This window comes from Mobula hypostoma, chromosome X1 (assembly GCF_963921235.1).
Source record: "Mobula hypostoma chromosome X1, sMobHyp1.1, whole genome shotgun sequence".
NCBI classification, from domain to species: Eukaryota; Metazoa; Chordata; class Chondrichthyes; order Myliobatiformes; family Myliobatidae; genus Mobula; species Mobula hypostoma.
Window position 1 is genome coordinate 33,554,699 of NC_086128.1, and position 25,172 is coordinate 33,579,870.

Genomic DNA, 25,172 nt, shown 5'->3' on the forward strand with positions numbered 1-25,172 from the left:
AGTTTAGACTGACCACCGGCCCTTTGTGTCCGTTTTCAATCCCAGGAAGGGAATCCCAGTGATATCTGCTACCCTGTTGCAATGGTGGGCACTTTTCCTAGGAGTCCACTCTGTTGACATAGAGTTCAAGGGTACCAAACAACACAGCAATGCTGATGGCTTGTCATGTCTTCCACTGTCGACAACTGAAGGAGAAATATCTAGCAGAGGTGTTCCAAACTGTACTGGTGGACCAGTTGCTGTTAACAACTTTTGAAATACAAAGGGAAACAACATTGTCAAAAGTCTATGACATCACAATGCAAAGCATTATTTCCAGAGGTCTCAGCAAGATAAGACCAACTGTCAGTATCTCTGATGTGTGGATCTTGTTCTGAGGTTCTAAACTGTACCTGAAGGACACCTGGGTACAGTCAAGATGAAGAGTCTCACCTGGAGGTACATGTGGTGGCCAGGAATAGATAAACAGATTGAAGACTTGGCCAAAAGCTGTTCAGAATGCCAAAAAGTTCAAAATGCACCCCCACAGGCACCATTACACCAGTGGGAGTGGCCCTCAAATGATACTGCACTTTCTCTGTAACTGTAACACCTTATTCTGAATTCTGTTACTGGTTTACCTTGTACCACTGCATAATGATTTGATCTGTATGAACAATATGCAAGTCAAGTTTTCCCACTGTGCTTCAGTATGTGTGTCAATAATAAACCAATTTCAGAATCAGGTTTAGAATCAGTTCAAGTTCAAAGTTCAAAATAAAGTTCAATGTAAATTTATTATCAAAGTTCATATATGTTACCATACTACTCCCCAGAGATGCATTTTCTTGCAGACATTCACAGTAAATCAAAGAAACACAATATAATCAATGAATAACTACACCCAAACAACCAATGTGCAAAAGACAATAAATTGGAAAATACCAAAAAGAAAAAAAAAGTAATAATAAATAAATAATAAATCTCGAGAACATGAATTTCAGAGTCCATAGGTCGTGGAATCAGTTCAGTGTTGGGGTAAGTGAAGTTCTCTACTTTTGTTCATGAGCCTGGTGGTTGAGGGGTAATAACTATTCATGGACATGGTTGTGCAAGACCTCAGGTCCCTGTACCTCTTTCCCAAGAACATGGCTTGGATGGTCAGGGTCATTGATGATGGAAGCTCCTTTCCTGCAACAACACTCCTTGTAGATGTGCTGAATGGTGGGGAGGGCTTTACCTATGATGGACTGGGCCGTATCCACTACTTGTTGCAGGCTTTTCCATTCAAGGGCATTTGTGTTTCCATACCAGGTCGTGATGCAGCCAGTCAGTATACTCTCCACCATGCATCTATACAAATTTGTCAAAGTTTTAGATGACATGCTGACTCTTTGTGAACTTCTCTGAAAGTAGAGGCACTGCCATGCCTGCTTTGTAATGGCACTTATGTGCTGGACTCAGGACAGATCCCTTGAAATGATAACACTGAAGAATTTAGAGTTACTTACTCTCTCCACATCTGATCCCCTGCTGAGGACTTCCCTCATGGACTTCTGGATTCCTCCTCATGTATTCAATTACCAGCTCCTTAGTTTTGCTGTCGTTGAGTAAGAGGTTGTTATTGTGGCACCACTCAGCCAGATTTTCAATCTCCCTCCTATATGCTGATATCGTTATCAAACTTAAAATATGGCATTGGATCTGCACTTAGCCTCAGTCCTAAGTATAAAGTAAGTAGAGCAGGGGCTAAGCACACAGCCTTGTGGTGCAAATTTGCTGATGGTGATTGTGGAGATGATGTTGCCAATCTAAAATGACTGAATCAGAATTTACCAAATTGTTCTTTATTACTTATACCCTTCTAAAGATAGTGCATTTTTGTTTTATGTTTTCCTAGTGGCACCTTGAGGTTTAATTGAGAAAAAGGCAAGCCAGGATTGAAGAAACAGCCTCACAATTTGATTGTCTGTTGTCTCTGCAACAAGGGCACGGTCTCCCTGGACATTGTGGGAATGGTAGTCTTTTTCCACCCAAAGCTCTTATTATGAGGACTCCATTGTATTTTGTGATGTAAGGTTGGGCCATTTGTCTATCGGGAAATGTAGTCTCGTGTCTTATAGTTTACTTTTGACTACAGCACCCAGGATGCACTACGCCATAAGTTTTTCGGTTTCCTCAGTGAGCGAAGATGGCGGACAGGCGGCGGCGACGTGCTTCTCAGGACACCGACGAGGAAGACGACGACGTGCCTCAGTCGGAGCTGGAAGTTGTTCCCTCCGTCCCTTGCATCTTGGACCTGTCTGGTGTTCAGGCTCGCGAAGCAGAATCTGAGTGTGTGAGTGTGGCCAGCGGGGGAGAGTGAAGGGATAGGGATGGGGATGGGGATGGGGATGGGGACTGGGCCTGGGGTTCTTAACACAGCCTGGTGGTACAGGGATGTGTCGCCGGTCAAGCTAGAGCTGAAGGTCTTTCAGCCTCCCAGGCTCTGTGTTAGTTTGATATTTTTTTTATTTAATGCCGTCTTATCTGTTCACACATTGGGTTCAATATGTAGAAGTGGTTGAAGACGAATCCAGGCGATTTTTTCGAAGTTATTTTGCTGGGAAGTGGACTGTACTGTGATATAGAAAATAAGGCTGCAGTACGGTCATGTATTCTAATTTCGTTTACGATCGTGTTGCAGATCAAATATGACCTCATTAAAGGCTGCATTGTTGCTAAGGTTTATGTTGTAGACTGCGCTCTTGTACGTTAGCCTCAACAACGATGTGCTTTTAACTGTAGTCTGTGGGAACTCTAGACAAGTTCATTTCTTCCAGGTAGGGTATCAGAAATTTTTTTTGTCTTACGTTTTGCCTCTTGTACACAAACATTTTTCCCCATATCATGATCTGCTGTTTCATTTCCTTTTATCATGATTAGCTGATTTTTCAAGACATTTTGTTGCACCCTGGCATATATGACGATAGCTTAACTGTTTCAAATAAATATTGAACTGCTAGTCATGTTAGTAAGGAATATGGAAATTTCAGGCCAACTTAGTCGATGGTTGCATCTTCCTGTTCAAGTATGAAAGCTAAAAAGTGGCAATATCAATGCTTTGTGCCTGTAACATTGTTGACAGGTTAAAGTGCACAGTAAGAGTTGTGTAAGGCATGTATGTTGGAGGTACCAGAACTCTTAAGTAAGATTTTTGCTGATGTGACATGTAGACTTTTTTTTTGCTTATTTGGACTAAAGCAACAAGTATGCCTTTGAAATGTATTAATTTATTTTAATGTCTACAGATAAAATGAAGTGACTTAACAACATTGATTTTGTTCCTTTTGAAAACACAGGTGTAATCAGTAGTACTAAAATAAATTGATTTCAACTGTACCTGAAACATTGATTATCAGTCAGATGTATCAAGTGGCTTCCATTGTACAAGAGGTTTTGTTTTTGTGTAGTGGAACAAAATATACACATTTGCATATGACCAGTGAAATAATTACAAAACACAATATTAAGCTTCTTGGATTTCTTTTTTTGTTTTGTGTGACTATTATGTCACCAAATAGTAATGATATCTGCAGGATTTGACACTTATTGATTAATTTTTAGAAAAATTTTACTTATTTTTTTTCTCTTCTATATTTATTGCATTGAACTGGTACTGCTAAGTTAATAAATTTCACATCACCAGCCGGTGATGATAAACCTGATTCTGATGTCCATTTTAAAATAAAATTAACATAATAACAAAATATTGAGCTACTCAGTTAATGCAGTCTGTCTGCTGTTTATTTGCCAGAAGTTGTGACTGCTGAAGTTGTCATTGAAACTGATTGTTTAGGCAGCAGTCTCCACTATATAGTCACTAGTGTAGTGACTACATTATCTGAACTGCTGTTCTCACTGGTGTGTTTTTTTTAAGATATGACCTGGGGCTTGCCTTAGAGTTATTATGGACACTTACAAGATTGTAGTGAGGGCACTGTGGTGGTGCACAGCTCTGCCATCAAGATTTAGTTCTGATCTCTGGGAGTTTTCTGTGTGAATTTTGCATGTGAACTTCCTCGCACATCCCAAAAAATGTGGTTGGTAGGTTAATTGTAAATTGTAAATTGCACCCCCATCCCTCTATTGTATAGATGACGTAGAAGATTCTAGAAGAATAAAATGGCTCATGGGAACTTTAGTGTAAGAATGGTTGTTTGATGGTTGGTGTGGACTCAGTGGGCCAAAGGTGCTGTTTCCATGCTGTGACTCTGACTACATGGCTGAAATATTTTGCAACTTAAATTCACCAGTCAATTAATTCGTAGAAAAAGATGTATTGTTTTACTGTTTTCATTTGAGATTAATGTGTTTTGCTTAGGTTTCTACATTAGAACATAAGAAGCAGGAGTAGGCCATCTGGCCCATTGAGCCGCCACTCAATAAGATCATGACCATGGACTCATTGCCACCTACCTGCCTTTTCCCCATAACCTTTAATTCCCCTACTATGCAAAAACCTCATTCAGTATAACGGGTATATGAAGAGTGAATGGGGCTAGCGTATCATCGTTTGTAAATCCACATAATTCAGCATCTGGTTCATATATTAGTTCAGAATGTGAACACTGCTTCCAGAGTGTAGCCAAGACTTGAATGTAGATTATGGGCTGAATGTGTGGTTGTAGCTTGGGGTTGGAACACCAAGGAAGGGTCAGGAAAGTGGGTAGGTTTGCAGCTTGGGCAGGGGTCCATTTGTTTGTATATTTTCGGCTTCCTTTAAATTCACCTGGTTTAGTGGAAAATTTATTATACTACATTGTAACAAGAAAAAGATGTTAAGTAAAAGTGTGTTAATACAATGTTACTAATGGGAATACCATTCAACAGTCTAAAAAATGTGCTGGTCTGATATCACCAAAATGCTAGGGATGCCAAGTCATTAAAGTTTTACTGTAAGTTGGTTTGGTGTATGTGCTTCAGCATTCAAGTAGTTTTTGCCTTACAAGTAATATTCATATCATGCTGTGCCAAACAATGATCATATTGAACAAAAGAGATTTCAGTTCCTTTTATCATTTAATAACATTACCATTCTTGATTACCTGACTGGCAGACCACAGTACGTGTGCTTGCAACACTGTGTGTCCGACAGAGTGATCAGCAACACTGGGGCTCCACAGGGGACTGTCTTGTCTCCCTTTCTCTTCACTGTTTACACCTCGGACTTCAACTACTGCACAGAGTCTTGTCATCTTCAGAAGTTGTCGGATGACTCTGCCATAGTTGGATGCATCAACAAGGGAGATGAGGTTGAGTACAGGTCTACGGTAGGAAACTTTGTCACATGGTGTGAGCAGAATTATCTGCAGCTTAATGTGAAAAAGACTAAGGAGCTGGTGGTAGACCTGAGGAGAGCTAAGGTACCGGTGACCCCTGTTTCCATCCAGGGGGTCAGTGTGGACATGGTGGAGGATTACAAATACCTGGGGATACGAATTGACAATACACTAGACTAGTCTAAGGACACTGAGGCTGTCTACAAGAAGGGTCAGAGCCGTCTCTATTTCCTGAGGAGACTGAGGTCCTTTAACATCTGCCGGATGATGCTGAGGATGTTCTACGAGTCTGTGGTGGCCAGTGCTATCATGTTTGCTGTTGTGTGCTGGGGCAGCAGGCTGAGGGTAGCAGACACCAACAGCATCAACAAACTCATTCGTAAGGCCAGTGATGTTGTGGGGATGGAACTGGACTCTCTCACAGTGGTGTCTGAAAAGAGGATGCTGTCCAAGTTGCATGCCATCTTGGTCAATGTCTCCCATCCACTACATAATGTACTGGGTGGGCACAGGAGTACATTCAGCCAGAGACTCATTCCACCGAGATGCAGCACAGAGCGTCATAGGAAGTCATTCCTGCCTGTGGCCATCAAGCTTTACAACTCCTCCTTTGGAGGGTCAGACACCCTGAGCCGATAGGCTGGTCCTGGACTTATTTCATAATTTACTGGCATAATTTACATATTACTATTTAACTATTTATTACTATTTTTCTATTAGTATTTATTATTTCCATGACTATTACTATTTACTAATAGTAATATTACTATTACTATTTCTATTACTATTTATTATTTATGGTGCAACTGTAACGAAAACCAATTTCCCCCGGGATCAATAAAGTAGGACTATGACATTGCCATGTACTTATTCAATATACTTGTGGGGTTGCTATTGATCAGACACTCAGCTGGAACAGCAAGGTAAATAATTTAACTATGAGAGCAGCATTTTAGGTACCTGCAGAGAGCAGCTTGTCTCTCGACACTTCAATGTCTTTCCACCATCTACAGTAAACATCATGGAATACTGTCCACTGTCTGGATGAGTGCAGTTCCAATAACTCTCAAAAGGCCCAACACCATCCAAGGTATCACAGTCTACTTGACTGGCATCCTAGTGGTGGTTGGCATCCGTCTGTCTCGAAGAGCAATGGGTGATGGTGCCCAGTCATCAAGATCCTTCTCTTGGCCTCACAGTGTAGTCCAAAAGAAAGCTTATGAAGCAATATGTTTGGTACCAGCTTGGCTGCAGGAGCTGCTGGAAGGATGTTCAATGATATCCAGTCATCTTCGGGGCTCCACTCTGGATTTGCTGTCTGGGTTTACTCCCGTAGCCTTCGTCTCTCCTGAGGCCAGTACGTAGCCTCTCAAACAGAAAGCCTCATGTGGTGCCTCCTTGCTGGCTACACAGAAGCTGAACTCCTTTCGGACTCAGGCTGAACCACAAGGCAGTGGGGCTATTTACCCATCGCTGAAGATCTGGTTCATGAGCACCAGGGCATGTCCACACACTGGTGAGCCTGTGTGCTACATGTGCAGAGGCCAGACCTCCTCCCTGTCCTCTGTAGTTCAGCCTGAGTCCGAAAGGAGTTCAGCTTCTGTGTAGCCAGCAAGGAGGCACCACATGAGGCTTTCTGTTTGAGAGGCTACGTACTGGCAGGGAGAGACTTAACCATTCAGCTCTCCTTTTCACAAGACTGCTAGCCAGTAGTGGAAGCTGGAAGTGAGAGCAATAAGCACTACCCACTCCACTACCACACTAGACGCATCACAGCAACCATTTTGGCACCCTATCCATTGCATCCTTCACTACTACAGTGAGTGAGTGCTTTGTGTACCATTACAATATGCATTGCAGTTATTTACCTAGGCTGCTTCATTTCCCAAACTTGCAACTTCTACTGCTAAGTAAGACTGTAGTTTCAAATGTACAAGAAGATGGTCATCAGTATGTTCCCGTCCAAGTCCATCTTAAATTAGCATTTACTGTTCTTCATTATTGCATCAAACTCTAGACTTTCTTAACCTAACACTTCTTTACTGGAAGGACTACAATTATTCAAAAAGCAACTCACTGCCACTTCTCAAGAGTAGTAAGGGGAAGGGCAATAATCACTAGCCTTGCCAGTGATGTCCAGGTTCTGGAAATTGAAAGAAAGAAACAGGTGAGGGTTAAGTGGGGAAGTGGTGATGTGAAGGATGGAATCCCTTAATTTTTTTGTTACTCTCCAATGGTATACAATATGTTTTTTGTACCTGTGTGGATGTGTATACATACACTGAAACTCAGTATATCTGTTAGCAGGGGTAGTATGTACATTTGGTGTTAAATAGCAGATGTAGTAACATGCACTGAAAAGGCAGAAAATGAATACCAATGAAATTGTCTTTCTTTTGTAGGAGAGTGAAGATGGCATAGAAGGCGATGGTAAGTACCACAGATACACGCAAGCCTTATAATTTGTTAGAAGGTTTTGACACTTTTTAATCCTACCTGTATTGAATTTGTAAGTGACTGTGTTAAATAAGTGTGTTTGTATTCTGTGTAATCACGAACTTAGAAAATGATCTTTTTTTTGCCCTTCCTCTACAATGCTAGTTTATTGTGGAGAGGTTTAGAACTCAAGCCTCATGATGTTCACAGCATTTTGCAGGAGGAATCACTATATGATATTCAGCAGTGCTGGCTGTTTTCCCACATCGTAACCTATAAACACACAAACATATATTGCATCATAAAGTCCTTTGTTGCTTTGTTCTCCTCAACATATAACTGCTTTGTTGAGAATTCAGTATTGAATCAAAGACCAGTAATGGCACATCAGACTGTACATTTGCCAATCAAGCCATGTAAACTTAACACAAGACTCTCCAATCATGTTTTGTGGTTATTGAAATTGACATGTAGGTTGTTGGTTCTGTTATACTTTATACACTTGCTAATTTTTTTATTTTCTTTCAGCTGTTGTACTTTCAGATTATGAAAGTGCTGAAGAGAATGGTTCTCAAAAATCTGTAAGTGTAGTAGTGAGTGATTGTATAGTTTGATTTGGCTATTTTAATTTTTTCATGTAATTGTAAATTATGTGAAATAGATTTGTGAGTATAATTTTAAAACCTTTGGATTTTAGTATATACTGTCAGCTTCATCAATCATCAAAGTGTATTTATTATCAAAGAATGTATAAATCATACACCTTGATCATTTTACTGACTCAGGAATATGTCAGAAACAAGTTTTGGAATATATCCACTTTTGGTAGCTTAATATAGTTTCTAATTGTTGAAAATGATTCAGAACATTGCCTGATAGAAAATTTCACAGTAGATATATTTTGTACTTAAGTCATTTATGATCTTGCTCAGTCCATGTTCTGAGCTGAATCCGTACTTTAATTGGGCTAAAATAGGGAGAAGGAAGGAAAAGTGCTGACTCTCTGTAATGCAGGAGAATAAAATATTACGCTGTGACTAAATTGAAAATGTTAATATTATATGTACAATGTAAATATTTTGTGCTGTTTTCTGTTAATTTTTAAGTATGTAACTTAATAAAAGCTCAAGTTTTGGTGTACAGGTGGCTCCCGTTTTCCGAACGTTTGCTTTACGACACCTTGCTGTTACTAAAGACCTACATTAGTTACCTGTTTTCGCTAACAGAAGGTGTTTTCACTGTTACGATAAAAGGCAGCACGCGCCCAAACAGCCAAGCTCCTCCCCCGGAACTGCATTCTAGCCTGCATTGCTTAAACACGTGCTTTGTCTCATTTATTTTGTGCATCCGTTAGCAAGATGAGTTCTAAGGTATTGGAAAAGCCTAAAAGAGCTCGTAAGGGTGTTACACTTTGCGCAAAACTAGACATAATTAAGCGTTTCAGTCGTGGTAAGGACATTGTCCGCACGTTGAACTTGCCTGTGTCCACCATTCGCACTATTTATACGCAGAGAGAATTTTGAAAGCTGCTGATGTTACTGTTGGTTCTGCTCGTAGCAAAGTGGTCTCTCTTAGTCGGCATCCAACAATGGATAAAATGAGAAGTCTATTGCTTGAGTGGATTGATGGGTGTACAAAGCGTGGTGTTCCATTAAGTTTTCTTATACTTAAGGAGAAATCAGTCAGTCTTTTTAATAAGCTGAACCAGAAAGCACTGGATGATGGTGATGAAAGTGTTGTGAAAGTGGAATTTAAAGGTAGTCATGGGTGGTTTGATCGGTTTCTGAGGCGAGGGCAACTTCACAGTTTAAGCAGTGGTCCCCAACCTCCGGGCCGTGAACTGATACATTGCTGCGAAGAATGCAGTGGTAGTCGGAACGCACCCAGCACATACTTTAAGAAAAAAGCCAAAATAAACAAGCTAATTAATTAGGTGCCGCCGGGCATGTAAATGTCAGCCCAGATCAGAGGCAATTGCCGATTGTGTCAGGTGGTTATTCGTATGAGCAAGTGTTTAACTGTGACGAAACTGCAATTTATTGCAATTCCGGTAAGTGAAACTACACTGTACATACATTATTTCTACTTTATATAGGCTGTATTTTTATGTGTTATTTGGTATGATTTGGCATCTTCATAGCTTAAAGGTTACTGGAGAGTGTGTTTCTGCCGAGAGCGCTTCTGTGAGATTTTTGCTGCGCTAGACAGTGCTGCAGAAAAGTATTTCTACTTTATATAGACTGTATATTTATCATATCATTCCTGCTTTTACTATATATTACTGTTATTTTAGGTTTTATGTGTTATTTGGCATGATTTTGTAGGGTTTTTTTGGGTCTGGGAATGCTCAAAACTTTTTCCCGTATAAATAAATGGTAATTCCTTATTCACTTTATGACGTTTTGGCTTACGAACCGTTTCATAGGAACGCTGTACCTTCGGATAGCGGGGGAAACCTGTACTGTGTAATTCCTGTTTTCTCTAATGTAAATTTATCTATATTGCTGTTTCCAAATGAACAGTTTCCAGATTGGTCCTGGAGTTCTGTCATGACTCTGACAAATGTATAAATATGTGCAGTGGAGTCTGCTTTAACACACATAGTCAAACTCACTTTTATTATTCACACATGGCTACTTGGAACATTTGTCAGAGTATCGTGGAGCTGATAACTGCCAAAGACAGCTTGAGTCACTGTACTCAGAAAAGGATGGAGGCAGAAAAAACTTGAGTGTTGAGACTCAAAGGAAGCTGTGGTAACATATTGATCATTATGATGAACAACATCAGACTGTGCTTTGTAAGAAAAAATAGTTTGTTGCGCATTCTGTTTTAAATCTATTACATTATTTTACCAGTGCTTAATCAAATGTTTGCAGGAAGAAGATGGTGAAGAATATAGTGAAGAGGAAGTCCCAAAAGAGGGAGCAAGAACTGGCAATAAAGAGGATGAGGATGAATCATCAAAGGAAGGAAAGCCTGAAGAGAAAGGAGAGATTACTGGAGAGAGACAGAGTGGAGATGGACAGGTAACATAAAATGCTACTTATTTCACTTTGCAAGGATAAGACAGATTTGACCTTATAAGCCTAAAAAGCTCATTTCATTTATGGTGACAATGTGTACATGGTAATGTAGAGATCCCCAGCATTCAGAAAGAAAAGTAATAAAACACTTCAATTGATGGAGACAGACTTGAGAGCACGGAGGAACATTTGGAAAACTGAAATGCCCGCTTCACTGCCGCTGCTACTGTATGGTAACCGGAATCTCCAGAGCTGAAGGCCCCGAAATCCTCGGCTTTGCGTGTTTCAGTGGCTGGGGAGAGGTCGAAGGTGCTCGGCAGAGGATGGCGCTCGGGAGGCTGTATTGGAGAGGCTGGTCGGAAGCTCGAAGTTTTCGGACGGATGGACTCAGTGTCAGCTGTGGTCGGCTGCTTCCAAAGTATCGGCAAGTTGATGGTGCCTGGAGGTTTATGGCAGGGAGTTTCTCCCTTTTGCCGCCTGCTATCGGGGACTTGGGAGTCAATCGACTCGGGACTTTGAGACTTTTTTTTACTGTGCCCATGGTCTGTTCTTCTTCAAATTATGGTATTGCTTTGCACTGCTGTAACTTTATGTTATACTTATGTGGTTCTGTCAGTGTTAGTCTTTGGTCTGTCCTGTTTTCTGTGATACCACTCTGGAGAAACATTGTATCATTTCTTAATGCATGTATGCATTTCTAAATGACAATAAAAGAGGACTGAGTGTACTCATAATCTAAATTTTGTAGCAACCCATCACTTTTGGAAACATCTCAAAATGAATTATGATCAGTGAATTATGCACAATCCGCATTCATTTACCCACTTATTATTTTGATGTTCACTAGAGAGCAGTGTCAGTCATGAATTTAGAAGGATTCCATTTTAAATAGTGACATTTGTTGCTACTCAGAAGCAGCTGGACTTGTAATGCCTCATCCAGAAAGTATCACTTCTCATAATATGCTATTTTACTAAGTAATTATGGAAACTGCACAGCTGAAAGTTCAATGTAAAGTTGCTGGGACATAGAGCTGGTGATAAAACTCTTTTGCTATGTGCATTGTTTGTATTTGAATCTGGCAGTTATTAGCACAGTGTAAAAGTGCATTTAGGATGCACTTGAACAAAAATATTGCAAATGAGTAGAGATGCATTTCATGCACAAAGCATCTCAACCAAGGTAATAATCCTATTGGAAAGCAAATTAATTGCAGGTGCTAAAAAGAGTCCATGTGGAATAGGCCCTTTGAGCCACACAGCCCAGCAATGCCCAATCTAACCCTAGCCTGATCGTGGGGCAATTTACAACAACTAATTTACCTAGCAACTGGTACATCTTTAGAATGTGGGAAGAAACCCACACGGTCACGGGGAAAATGTACAGGCACTGACTGGAATTGAACCCGGTCACTTGTATGGTAAAGCATTGTGCTAACCACTATGCTACTGTGCCACCCCAATATCTGATGTATAGACAGGAAATGCTGGAAAAAATACAGTGCATCATGCATCGTCTGTGAAGTGGTGAAACAGAGTTGATGCTTGAGTTCAATAATCTTTTGCCTCTCTCTGCAACTGTTGCCTGATCTGTATTTCTAAGATTTCTACCTTTGTTATAATTTCTCTCTTTGCCATGTTAACTAATCTGCACATCTCTTAGTAAGTTGAGCAGTGTTAAGTGCTATCCTTTTGCAAGACTGTCATACTTCTGCATTAAAATAGCCACATTCTATCAGAATTTGTGCAAGTAGTCATGCATCTCGGAGTCATAGGCTCCATCAGAAAGTTAGGGTCTTCAGGAGAGAAAATAACATTAAGATTTTACATACTTTTGGGGGGGGACAATATCTATTCATACAAGCAGATGAATTATGAGCGAGAGGAGGTCATTCAATCCCCCCCCCAACCTATTGTGTCATTTAATGAAATCATGACTGATCTGATCTGACCTTAACTCCAGTTTCTTATCACCCACAGTAACCTTACACCCTCTTATCAAGTGTTTGTCTGTGCTTTAATAATATTCAAGGACTGTTCCTCAACAACAATGGAAACAGAGTTCCAAAGATGTACAGCCCTCAGACCAAATGCTTGCTTCATAATTGTAATAAGTGGGTGACCTTTTGCTTTTAGACAGTGACCCTGTAATGCTAGATAGTTCCACAAGAGGAAACATCCACTCTACCTCCATCCTGTCAAGACCCCTAGATGCTTGTGTGCATTCAGTGACACAGACCAAGTTCCCACATGACAGAAAATGCCTGAATGCCTGGAGCCCTGCAGCAGCTTCGAATGTGCCAAGCACTCATTTGTATATATAGTGAATGAGTGGGGCAACCAGAAGGATGGGTTTGCCAGCTGTTGCAGGTTTCAGGCAACTCTGCCATGTGAGAACTTGGTTTGTGGCAATATCATTGCACCTTGCAGAGAAATTGGAATGGTTGAATTGTATGCCCTAGATGAACTACTTACTGCACGTGGTTAACGCATGTGCTTATTTAACTACATGGTTGAGGGACCACTTTCCAACTTGTAATCTATTCAGCTTTCAAGCTGTTTTCAGGAACAGAGCCTTATCATATCATGGAAGGAACTGGATTAAGTGACATGAAAGCTGTTATTTCCTGCTCTGAAAATAATTGTTTTTGTACCACATTTTCTCCCTATAGGAAAGCACGGAACCTGTCGAAAATAAAATGGGTAAAAAGAGCAGGCGTCAACTGGATGATGATGAAGATCGGAAAAACCCTGCCTATATTCCACGGAAAGGACTCTTCTTTGAGCATGATCTAAGAGGACATACTGAACCAGAAGAAGTGAGGTTTGTGATTGATTGTCATCCTATTGTATTAAATTTGAGCCTGTGATTTCCTCTCCATAGATGCTGCCTGACCTGCTGAGTTCCTCCAGTGTTTTTTGTCTGTTACTGAATTTAGTTGCTGCTTTGTAAGAATCAGTGCTGGACGTCAGTGCAGAATTTAAGATATAATCATGCAGTATATTTGTCTTTAGGAGAAGTCCAGGAGGTATACAAAAAAGGTTCTTTTCCCCGTGCTCTCTTTCTGGATATATTTACTCTGTTCAGTTTTTAACTTCTTTCTTTCTTCAGGCCCAAAGTCAGACAGCGCAAGCTCTGGAAAGATGAAGGTCGATGGGTGCATGATAAGTTCCAAGAAGATGAACAAGCGCCTAAATCCCGAGATGAACTGATTTCCTTGTATGGTTATGATATTCGATTAGACAGAAATCCTGATGAAATAAGGCCACGAAGGATTAGAAAGCCGAGGTTTGAAGAATTTCTGGAATTCGAACCTTGAGAAAGCTGATAAAGTGCATGTAAAATGTGTAGTTGTATTTCCTAAGCATTAAGTTCCTATGAATTACATTTACTGCCTTTCATCATACTTCCATTCTACCTTCTCATATGATTTTCCTTTATTTTGTTTGCAATCCATCTGATGGCATTATAGTGTTAAGATAGGAATATTTAAGAGTTTGCAACATTGGGAAGGCTTGGAGTTGGGTCGTGATGTGGTAACATTGAAGGAATCATCCCAGGGTTCTGTTACACTGGATGGGAGTTCTCTGGTATACTGAGGATGGTTGCTGATAGATTGTTGCGGGAGGTGATAGGGTTGATCATTAATGAGGTACCTGTGTGTATGGCAGTACTGAAATGGAGTATTTGGGTTTGTCCTCATGTAGTCATGTTGATAAAATTCCAATGGTAAATTCTGGCAATGGGCAGCAATGGTCCTTAGGACTCTGTGCTAAGGCAGCTGTGATTTGACTTGCTGTGCAAGACAACATTTATAGTTGTCACCAAGTTTGGAGGGGTGATTAAACAGTGAAGAACATGTTAGTAGATTGCAATAAGTCTATGCTGGTAGAATGGGCAGCAGAATGACAGATGAAAGTTAACAAACATAATTGTGTTGATGTCTTGGCTGGCAGATTGAAGGGCAATGCAGGTTCAATGCACAACTTTAAAGGTTATGTAGGAATCAATGGAGGGAGGGGACTGAATGTATACGTGCATTAGTTCCTTGAAGAAATTTCCCAAAACATTTCTAAGGTCAAGATTTCAGTTACAAGATTAGACTGTAGGAACTGGTTCTCTTCGGAATTTATTTGAAAAAGGTTCACGAGATCAGGATAGTTTTAGATGGATATGTAGCAGCTGCTTATACTTGCAAAAAAATTTAAGAGACGGGCAAAAGATAAAATGTGTCTGCAGTGAGTGTTTGTGATCTGGAACTTGCTGTCTGCAGAGGGGATCAACAGGAGCTTACAAACAAGATTTAAAAAAGTGTTGAAAACTCTCTTCAGATCATGTTCACTTTCCTTTTTTAAAAAGAAATTAGATAGTAAACTGCAGGAAAGTAATTTGCAGGTCTATTGGGAGAGAGTGAAAGAATGGAGTTTTGTTCGCATGGATGTTATCATGGGCTTAATGGCTGCATCTCATGCCATGTAATTCTACAGAGGAAGCTGAGATATGTTAGTGTAGCAAAACCTCTACAACAAGAAAGCAAGCATAAATATTGTACCCGGTTGCTATTGTATTTGTAGATCGAACATAGAAAACTATGAAATTTTCAGTCAACTTATCCAGTAACTTCTGTGCTTGACTAAAATTGTTATTTATGTATGCGTTAAATATTAGTTTATTGTCGATTTGATGCTTAGACGTGTAATTGGGGCGCTATGTTAGCATAGTGGTTATTCCACACTATTACAACTTGGGGTGTTGGAGTTCAGAGTCCAATTCCAACACCATCTGTAAAGAGTTTCTATGTCCTCCCTGTGGAACATATGGGCTTCCTCCTACATACCAAAGAACTACTGGTTAGTAGATTAATTGGTCATTGTAAATTGTCCTGTGAATTAGGCTAGTGTTAAATAGGTTGTTTGCTGCGCAGTGCGGCTCATTGGACCAGAAGAGCCTTTTCCGCGCTGTAAATTAATTCTCTCTTTATGTAAAATTTTACAAAAGGTTTAGAAGTCCTCAAAACCGAGACTCTGATTGGATAGAAAAACCACCACCAAGGCCTTACCTACGTAAAACTGTCAATAGCATCCCTTCTACAAGAACTTTTAACCGAAGGATAGGAGGACAAGAACGGAAATCTCCAGCAAAGAACTACTTTAAAAATGTTTCTTATGTTGAAGATGATGAGAATGTGAAACCGAATGAAGTAAATAGTTCAAGAAGTTATTCTTCAGGGGAATTATCCACCAGTGAAGATAAAATGGATGCAAAGAATATAGAACAGGGTCATGTGAAAGAGACTGTGATTATAACAGACTGTTTACAGTCAGTGAAGAGCTATGGTGTGACAAGAGAAGATGGCTCTGTACAAAATCAGTCCCTCCCTACTGAGAATATGCCACAGGTACAGGAAAAAACAATAGAAAAGAAATCCTATTCCCGTATTCGAAGAACCAGGAACAAAGTCACTGAGGTAGGGAAGCCACAGTCTGTGGAGGACACTCCTGTCCCAGGTTTGGTTCCTGCTGCTCAGCAGATACCTATTCAACCTCTCCCTCCACCAGTGACAAAGACTGGCTCCTGGGAGACCCCATCCATAGACTCTGCTGTGACTGGGCTCGAGTGTGAGATGACCCAAATGAATTTATCGGGGAAAAGCTGGACTCCAAATAGCCAACCACAATATGCACAGTCAAGAGATCTCCAGGGTAAGTTCTGATACAGTTCTAATTTCTGCCTGAGCAGTATGAAATGACTTGTTTATTAGCATTGCAACATTGCTTATCGTGAGTGTTCTTGAGGTGGGAGAGTGCTTCAGTTTTTCTCTACAATAGCATGTTGATCAGGGATGATTTCCTTTGTTATCAGCAAAACATTGTGTAATGACATGGTTCCTCTTTCAGTTCTTTCATTTAGCCGTTGTTACGTAAAGTGTAAACTACTGTCTTTCTTCCAGGCATTCCCAATTCACTACACATGAATGCTTCTCAATACAACAGAGTGGAAGAAATGGTAAGAAGTTTATGTCACAATATTAAACTAATATGTAATTCAGTGGAACCATGTGAGCTGGATGAATAGCTTTAAAATCTTTGTAGACAGTACCCTAATTTGGTTTTAGAGCATAGTTTTTCCAGACAGTATTTGTGTAAGCATTTGGGCACTATGGTAACATAGCAATTAGTCTGATGCTATTACAGCTTGGAGTGTTCCAGAGCTCAGTTACAGAGCCATCTGTAAGGAGTTTGTACGTTCTCCCCGTGAACTGCGTGGGTTTCCTTCGGGTGCTCTGGTTTCCTCCCATAGTCCAAAGACATACAAGTTAGTAGATTAATTGGTCATTGTAGATTGTCCTGAGATTAGGCTAATGTTAAATAGGTGGGTTGCTGGGTAGTGAGGCTCATTGGGCTGAAAGTGCTTGTACTGTGCTGTATTTCTAAATTATTTACTTATATGGGTAGGTTAGCTGCTGTCTGCATTTATTGGGAAGCATTTAAAGAAATCTTGTATTAGAAAATGCAGCCTTTGATGACACATGAATGTGACCTGTACTGTAATTTTTCTCGTGTTGTGTTATGTGGTACATCACTGTGGGTACATATGGCGCACATGTACGGGGTAGCCACTCAATTTCATGGATGTTAAACAAAGAAGGGAAATTGATCGAGGATACTGTACAGTGGACTATATCTTTCACTTTCAATACTTGAATGCATACTCCTGCAGAACAAATCTTGCAGTGTGTGTGTGTGTGTATATAAAAATAAAAATTGGTCTGGTGGATTATGATAGTCCACATTTACGGTACTTTGCAATGGGATGGAAAAAATGTTAAGTTTTATATGTAACATCAGTTTACTAAAACAAATATAGGTTTCAAATTTAACTGATGCTCAATAACTTAAGAGGTTGGTTAATTGTTGCTTATGCCTGTTATTAGCTTCAAGAATCACCTGAACTTGTTAAATGAGCATGGTGACACTTCTGCAGTGATGGTGATGCAGGAGGAATAACCAGTCGCAAGAAGAAAAATACATGACTTTTTTCCAAAGACAACAGAGTAAAGTTGTGACATTGACTCCTTGTGAAGAGTGTGTCGATTAAATAGTATTAAATGGTTGAATGTCTTCCAGGGCAGCCAAGCAAGACGGGCAAAGCGTTACTCATCTCAGCGACAACGGCCAGTACCCGAAACACCTCCACCACCACCTCCTCCAGCACCTGCACCGGCACTTGGGCCAGCCCCAGCTCCAGGCCCTGCTCCTATGCACATTGGCCTCATGGAAGGGCATTATTACGATACATGTAAGGGGCTGATTTTAGTATTTATCCTTAAATAGCAAATTGAATTTCAAGTTATTTTGTGTCCAAGTAAAATACCAATAGGTAATTCATAATTTAATTTTTAAGTTTTCATTTTTCTTTAGGGATAATTTTTAGAATACATTGTTCACAAACTTGTACTTATTTCTGAACTATAATTTAGAGTTCTGGCGTAAATGCTATCACCGTATAGTAGAATCGTAGAAAAATATGGTCCATTCGGTTCATATTTATGCTGGCTACAAATGTGCTATTTGTGCTGGAAGTACGATGTATATGTGCTCGAAGTTACAGCTCTTCATATCAGAGTACTTTTTAAAATCTTATCAAATTTATGCATCTACCATAATTTCAGGCAGCAAGTTTCAGACCCTTAAGTCCCTTTGGATGAAAAGTTTTTTTTCTCCCCTTATTCTCTCTTCTAATCTTTCTACAAATTTCATTAAATCTACTCTGTCTCCCATTTCTGGACTTTAAAAGAAATGGATCTTTCCCATTTGGGCCCCTTGAAGGCTCAATTAAGTCATCTCTCATCCTCTTCTAAAGCAAGCTTATCCTGTTTTTCTTCACGGAATAATTTTCTGGTCCTGGTAATATTTTCATAAACTTCCTTTTCTCCCACTCACTCCCAATCAATTAACTTTCTTGTAATACACTGGCCAGAACTTGATGCAGTACTTATTGAATGTAACATGAAATCTTAGCATAACGCAACCCCCAACCCCCATCACCACTCTTTCTTTCTAATAAAGCAGAGCATTCCATATTCCATTTTTAACCTCAGTTGTACCTTTTAAGATCTCTGGATGTGCATTGCAAGATCCTTTTGCATCTCTGCATCAGGCAGTGACCCTATTCATTATGTGTTGCCTTGCCTTGTTTCTCCACATCTCATGTGTTGCCTCACTTCCCTGGGCTAAATTCTTCAGTGGGCATGGTAAAGCTTTTGTCCTCTCTGTCAGCTGCAATATCAGATGTATCATTCTGCACATCATTATTTTATACTCTACATTTAATTTTATATCATAAATATATATCACAAAAATGCAAGCTGTTGAGTATTCTTGGTAATGGACTCTATATTGGCAAGGTGGAATGATGATCAATTTTAGCACAATATTTTGATGAATAAATTGCCTTTCTTAGAGAAATATCTGATTGGCCTTGCTACAGTCATTTGAAACTTTTTTAAAAATCCATTAGTTATTATTTTTTTAAAAAACTGGACGATGGAAACCTGAAATGTGAAGAGGAAATGCTAGGGACACTGAACAGGTCAAACAACGTATGTGAAAGGAGAAACAGTTAATGTTTCAGGTCACAGAACTAGGACAACTTCAAGGTTGGTGTATCCGGAAAAGAAATGGCAATGAATTCAGGATAATTAAAATCTTAAAATAAGTATGTGAAGGACTTTCTAAAGCATTGAAATATCATGTAAATATTTCTGAAAAGTAACCTCAATCTGACATATGTGGAAAATTATATATCTTTAAGTAGTTTTTAACTGTTTTGTTAGTGATGCAATGATCTGTTAACTAATCCAATCTGTTTCCTTTTTGCAGTACAATTTCAAGGACCAATTTATACCCACAGTGAAAGTTCAGCTCCTCTGCCACCTCAGGGCATGATCGTTCAGCCAGATATGCACCTTCCCCATCCAGGTATTCTGTTCTTTTGAACCAAGGAAGGGAGATTGAATATCATTCAGATGTACTGGTGGGCCAGGAAAGAATTTAATTTTAATTGAAAAGCCATAAAGATGGATTATCTGTTTAGATTTGCATTTGATTACTTCAAGATGTCATCTTATATTTCCTTGATTCAATGCTTTTTATCTTACAGTATCTCTTTCTTTGATTATGTAGTTGGATGAAACTGACTTGAAAGAGGTAACAGATCTGATGGTGTTGCAGAGAAAAATTAAACAGTTTAAGATGGTGAATGTTATTTCTACCAACATATGGTGCTGAATCAGTGATGTTAACTTCAGATTGTAGTGTCCTCATTATCAAAAACTTGAAGATGCAGGAAATCTGAAATCAAAACGTAATGCTGGAAGTTCTCTGCTGACTAGGAAGCATGAGTGAAAAGGAAAAATCTCAGGTTGATAACCTTTCATCGGAATTGGCTGGGAATGATGATTATCCAATTTTTTAAAAATTTAGTAGTGGCAGCTTAAAAGCCTGATGAAGGTTCTTTAATCACAAGTCTCTGAAGGAGATGTAAATAATGACTTGAATGAAGACAAAAGTAGAGAGAAAAATAGAGGGGTTTAAAAAATATATATAAATAATGCTGGATCTGTAAGACTTGCACAAGCGAGGCCAAACCAAGCAGATGCTGGAAATGTTCCAAGGGCTAGGCAGAATCTGAAGGGGAGAGAGGTAAATGGTCTTTCATGAGAACTGGCTACTCTGATGCAAACAGGAAAGGCTGTTTATCTGAAATAATTGAATTCAACATCATGTTCTAAAGGTTGTACTGAAGCCAGAAAAGAGATGCTGTTTGTTGGGCTTGATGTAAAAGTGCAAGACCAAAGGCAGCAAGGTTAGCGAGGGAGTGAAAAGGCAACTGGAAGCTCAGTGTCAACCTTGAAGATGAATAGCGGTGTTCTGTGTAGTCACCAAATCTGCATTTGGTTTGTCCTATCTATTCATTCTGAATGCTATAACCAGCAGAGATTTTAGTACTCAAAGGTGACTGAAGTTGCTTTTTCTGTAGCTTTAGGTCTTAAAGCTAGAGAGAGAGCAATAAGTAACGGATGTCTCTTCATTTTTGGAACAAATCTATTTCCCCTGTGTTCATTGAGTACTTGTAGAATTGTGCTGACTATGTCATCTTTTATCAGAAGCACACAAGTCTAAAGAAGCATGTTACTTACATGCATCATTGAATTTTCATAGAATCCATAGCATAGCATGCACCTTGTGAAATTTGTGATGGCTCCTTGGAATGTAAATTATCTTATATTAGATTTTTTTAACGAATCCTGTGTTCATTGTCAGTTCCAGGTTTTAATCACCACCAGTCACCTGGCCACCTCACCAACACTGGTCTTTATGCGCCACAAGTTCCATTGCCATCTGGGCAACCACCTCCACCCCAGGTGCTACCCCCTCCCTTCTTCACTTCTGGAATGATGAACTATGGAAATCCCAGTTATCCATACACAACGGGAGGACTCCCACCCCACATTTATCCAACTACTCAGGTAAGCAGACATACAGGGAATGGATATAAAGCAAGAGTTTGTGGATCAGGATGCATAATCTTGTTATTAATAAAGAAATGTTTATCTTAAGTACAAGTAAATGTGTTTGGAGCTAATGAAAGTTTTTTTTTTCCTTAATGTACTGGAGAGCAAACCAGATTATTTTTAACATCGTGTATTAGCATTTACTTGTCAAAATAAATAGTTTTCAGTGATTCTAGGACATCCAGTAAGATGCAATAATAAGCAAATGTTATAGTTCACAGCAGTTGTACAAATTAGTGTTCCTTGAGCTATGATGACACAATTTTCACTGTTTTGTCAACCAGCCATGTCATCTTTATTGCAAGCACTTACTGCTGGTATTAGCAAAATGTTTATGTTTAGGTTCTTACTGTAAGTTATTGTTCACATTATTTCACCCAGTGCCAAAAAAGTGACTCCACTGAGGACCTTTTTGAAAAGTATAGAGATGTTTATTGTTTGGTTGTGCACATCCTGTTTATTATTGAAATTGAAAAATTTATGAAATACTAACCATGTGTTTGTTGTCAGGCCCAGTCTCAGGTCTTTGGTGGAGTCACTTACTACAACACTGTACAGCAGCAGGCTCTGCCAAAGCCATCACCTCCAAGACGACAATCGCAGCCTGTTACTGTTAAACCACCGCCACCTGAGGTACTTGATACATCTATCATCTGGTTTCCATGCAGCATAGGTACAACACCATCTGAAGCTGCAAAATATTATGTACTTATCAAGTTAACTTCTATAAAGTAATGCTGTGTCTAGTTAATATTTCCCTATGCCTCTTCTCCCCCCTCCTCTTTGCTTCACCCTTTTCCCCCTCCATTTCACCCCACATACCAAAGATTCACACTTCATTCTGTTCTCTTTACTGCATCCTCCCAGAACTGTCTGCACTGTTCCTAAGTTAGGTGCTGGGTCTCTCCCATCAGTGCCTTCCTCTCTTCAGATCTTATTCTCCATCATCTCCTCCTTTTCTAATTAATTATAAGTATTAAACATTTATCATTTGTTTACAAATGATTGTCTTTTGTTCAGGACTTACGTACAGAGCTTAAGATGGGAATGTCACTTAAAATGAAACAACATGAAGAACGTTCACATGATTGCTTTTCCTGCTATGGTTCAAGATGTACAATCTTGGAAGTTCTGATTTTCCTATAATATTGCAGTGAGGTCTGCAATATTGTATTGCACTGCTTTTCTTGAATAATTGAGCAAGTTAACATATTATATACAGATCCTCTCCAGGTTATGACAGAGTTCTGTGCCTGAGAATTGGTTTGTAACTCGAGCAATTCTCAAGTAGGGAATGCAGCAACTAAGTAAAAAAAAAAGAGGCCAAACAAGGACAATGTGTAGTTAAAACAGGGCATTTAACTCCCAGAATGTGGAAGGTACTTAAAGTGCTGCAACAGCCAAGAATTCATCCTGCTGGAACACACATCCCTATGTATGGGCTGTACATAAGTTGGGTGTTCATAACCTGGCTATGTGTTTGTGCATGTGTTTTTAAGGTGTCAATTCGTTATCCACTTTAGGTCAGGTGAAATTTCTGATAATTGTTTTGCAATAAAATTGAACAGGTGGGAGCTTATTGAGATAGCAGTTTTAATGTCTCTATCTCAGTAGTGAATTTCATCAGGCGCTTTCACTATAAAGAGCCACATTGTCAATTTCAGTCATGCATGTCATTGGGGTGTGGGATGATGCTCAGAAAAAAATTCCAGTTGGATTACTGGTTGGTGATTTGGAGATGGATTTTCTTTTTCTCCCTATCCCAGATACCCTAACAATAAGTTCTACTGCCCATGCAGCAAGTAATTAACTGTTATCAGAATTTTAAAAGGCTACAATTTCAACATTTTTAAAAAAACAGTAGAAGACATTTGTTCCAGATTGTTGTGATCCAAATTGTTCCAACCTTTTATTTTCTAGGACAGCCGAAGTGAAAAACTGAAAGAAAGGAATGAAGCTTAGCTACCAGGGAAGTCTGTCCATGAATTAAAAGAAGATTAAATTTGTGTGGATAATTGGTCCTCTGTTCATGTGTTGGATACCCTGCTGACTTGACAATACTACTAATGATGCTGATGTTTGTGGCTGTTGTTTAACTCTGGTTGCAGGATTTGCCAGTCAGTTTTTTAACAATACGCAGCTACAAGCAAAATTGACTCCTTGGAGGCTTACCCTGTAGCAAATGACAAATTATGGTTCTTGAGCAGCTTTTCATTACTGTGCGAATGGTAACATTGTGGAAATCCAGCAATCAAGGTCTAATTTTTAAATTGAATTCCATGTGAACAAGTGCGACTAAATAGTTTCAACATATAGCAATAATTTACCAACCACTGAGCCTTCATGTTGATTGGTATTGATTTATTTGCAGGTTAGCGTACTGTAGCCTTGTATTTTCTCAGCTTTCAATAGACATTTATTAATATTCTAAAATTACTTAAGATGGCTGCTTTTACTCACTGTAAAGTCATATATACAACATGGAGAAGTGGTTAACTAATTTCCTCTTCTGCAGAGTAGAACAAAAATATCTAAATGTAGTTTAAAGCCTTTCAGTTACATTACTCTTGAAGACAGAGTATTGGTTCAAAAACTTTTTTATTTATTTAATTCATCATTTTTTGAAAAAAAAAGCACCCTAAAATTCCCTCAAATCAGTTGTGAATGCTACAGTACATTGCCATACCGTACACCTTGCTTGTAGGTACCATATACTGATGTTTTTGTTTAAAGAACATTGCAAACAAAAACCTGCCTGGCACTGAAACAACATTTTCATTTTGCATTGTATTAACTTCAGAAATGGTTGGGGGGGGGTGGGGGGAGACATTCTCTTGGAAACAAAAAAAAGGGCGGGGTAGGTGAAAACTGATGAAATGTAGTTGGCTTGTGCTATTTGAAATTGGATTGTTCATTTAATATCATCTGCCACACTGAGGGAAGCATGACTCAATGAGAATTTTTTGTTATTCCTCTTGTAATTACAATAACTCAATATTGATCGAATCTGTAATGCGCTGTATTAGCAAGTACAGACATGATCCAGTGAAAATGTCTGTGTTCTAGATGGTAGCATTTATCCTGTATTGGAGCACTTAGGTGCATCCTTGACATGTTCACTAGAGGCGGTGTGATCATTGATAAAATAAATAGACATATATGGACAATTTAATATTGAGGAGAAGCATCTAGGTATTCGAAGTTGAATTGACCAATTATTTTTCAACCTATTTAGGTCAAAAGTGAAAATTATTGACAAGATTCTTGAATGATTGGGGATTGAGTAGTGAATTGTAGTGCTACATTATCCATTCTGCTACAGAGCTTGTTTGCATTTATATAGCATTGCTTACCAGGCGGCTTTGTTGGTGAAAAAATAGGTATTGTATCACCTCATTTACCAGGCCATGGACTTGTACGTTTCCTTGTTTACAGAACAGAGCATTGATGCTGTTAACTTAGATTAATGTGTCTGCTACTCCTGGGTTCTGTTTAGCCTGTATCTGTGAGGCCGCTTAGGGCAGCTTGTTTATATTTGAATGCTAAATTAATAAGTGTGTAATTATTCATTTACAAAAATACATTCTAGTTTAAAATGTCAAAATACTGCAGAGTGTAAACTTTTGTCAATGTTAAATTTAAATGTAATAAACCGTCTTTTTTCATTTTGCCTTAAGATTTAAATGTATTTGTTAATTCCACTTATCAATTGTGTGACTAATCTAGACCCCAGAACACTGTGATGGCTAGTTTTTAATCTTCTTAGAAATGGAGATTTGTAATCAATATTTTTGTTGCCATTTGGTGGACACAGTTTAATAAAGTGTGGGAAAA

The 25,172-nt window shown here is 39.2% G+C and overlaps 1 protein-coding gene across 2 annotated transcripts; it reads left to right on the forward strand.

The window, feature by feature from the left end:
* The first annotated feature begins 2,135 nt into the window (after window positions 1-2,135).
* On the forward strand, window positions 2,136-25,172 carry casc3 (casc3 exon junction complex subunit). 2 transcript variants are annotated; one of them, XM_063037659.1, is made up of 13 exons: window positions 2,136-2,317; window positions 7,703-7,730; window positions 8,265-8,317; window positions 10,616-10,765; window positions 13,434-13,585; window positions 13,874-14,050; window positions 15,761-16,464; window positions 16,713-16,768; window positions 17,890-18,061; window positions 19,645-19,743; window positions 21,088-21,293; window positions 21,849-22,011; window positions 23,259-25,172. In XM_063037659.1, exons 1-13 carry the CDS (start codon window positions 2,171-2,173, stop codon window positions 23,270-23,272), a joined length of 2,121 nt encoding a protein of 706 aa, XP_062893729.1. In that variant the 5' UTR covers window positions 2,136-2,170; the 3' UTR covers window positions 23,273-25,172. The 2 variants fall into 2 exon arrangements, with proteins under 2 accessions (XP_062893729.1, XP_062893731.1); XM_063037661.1 differs by having other exon boundaries at window positions 2,138-2,317; window positions 21,849-21,971.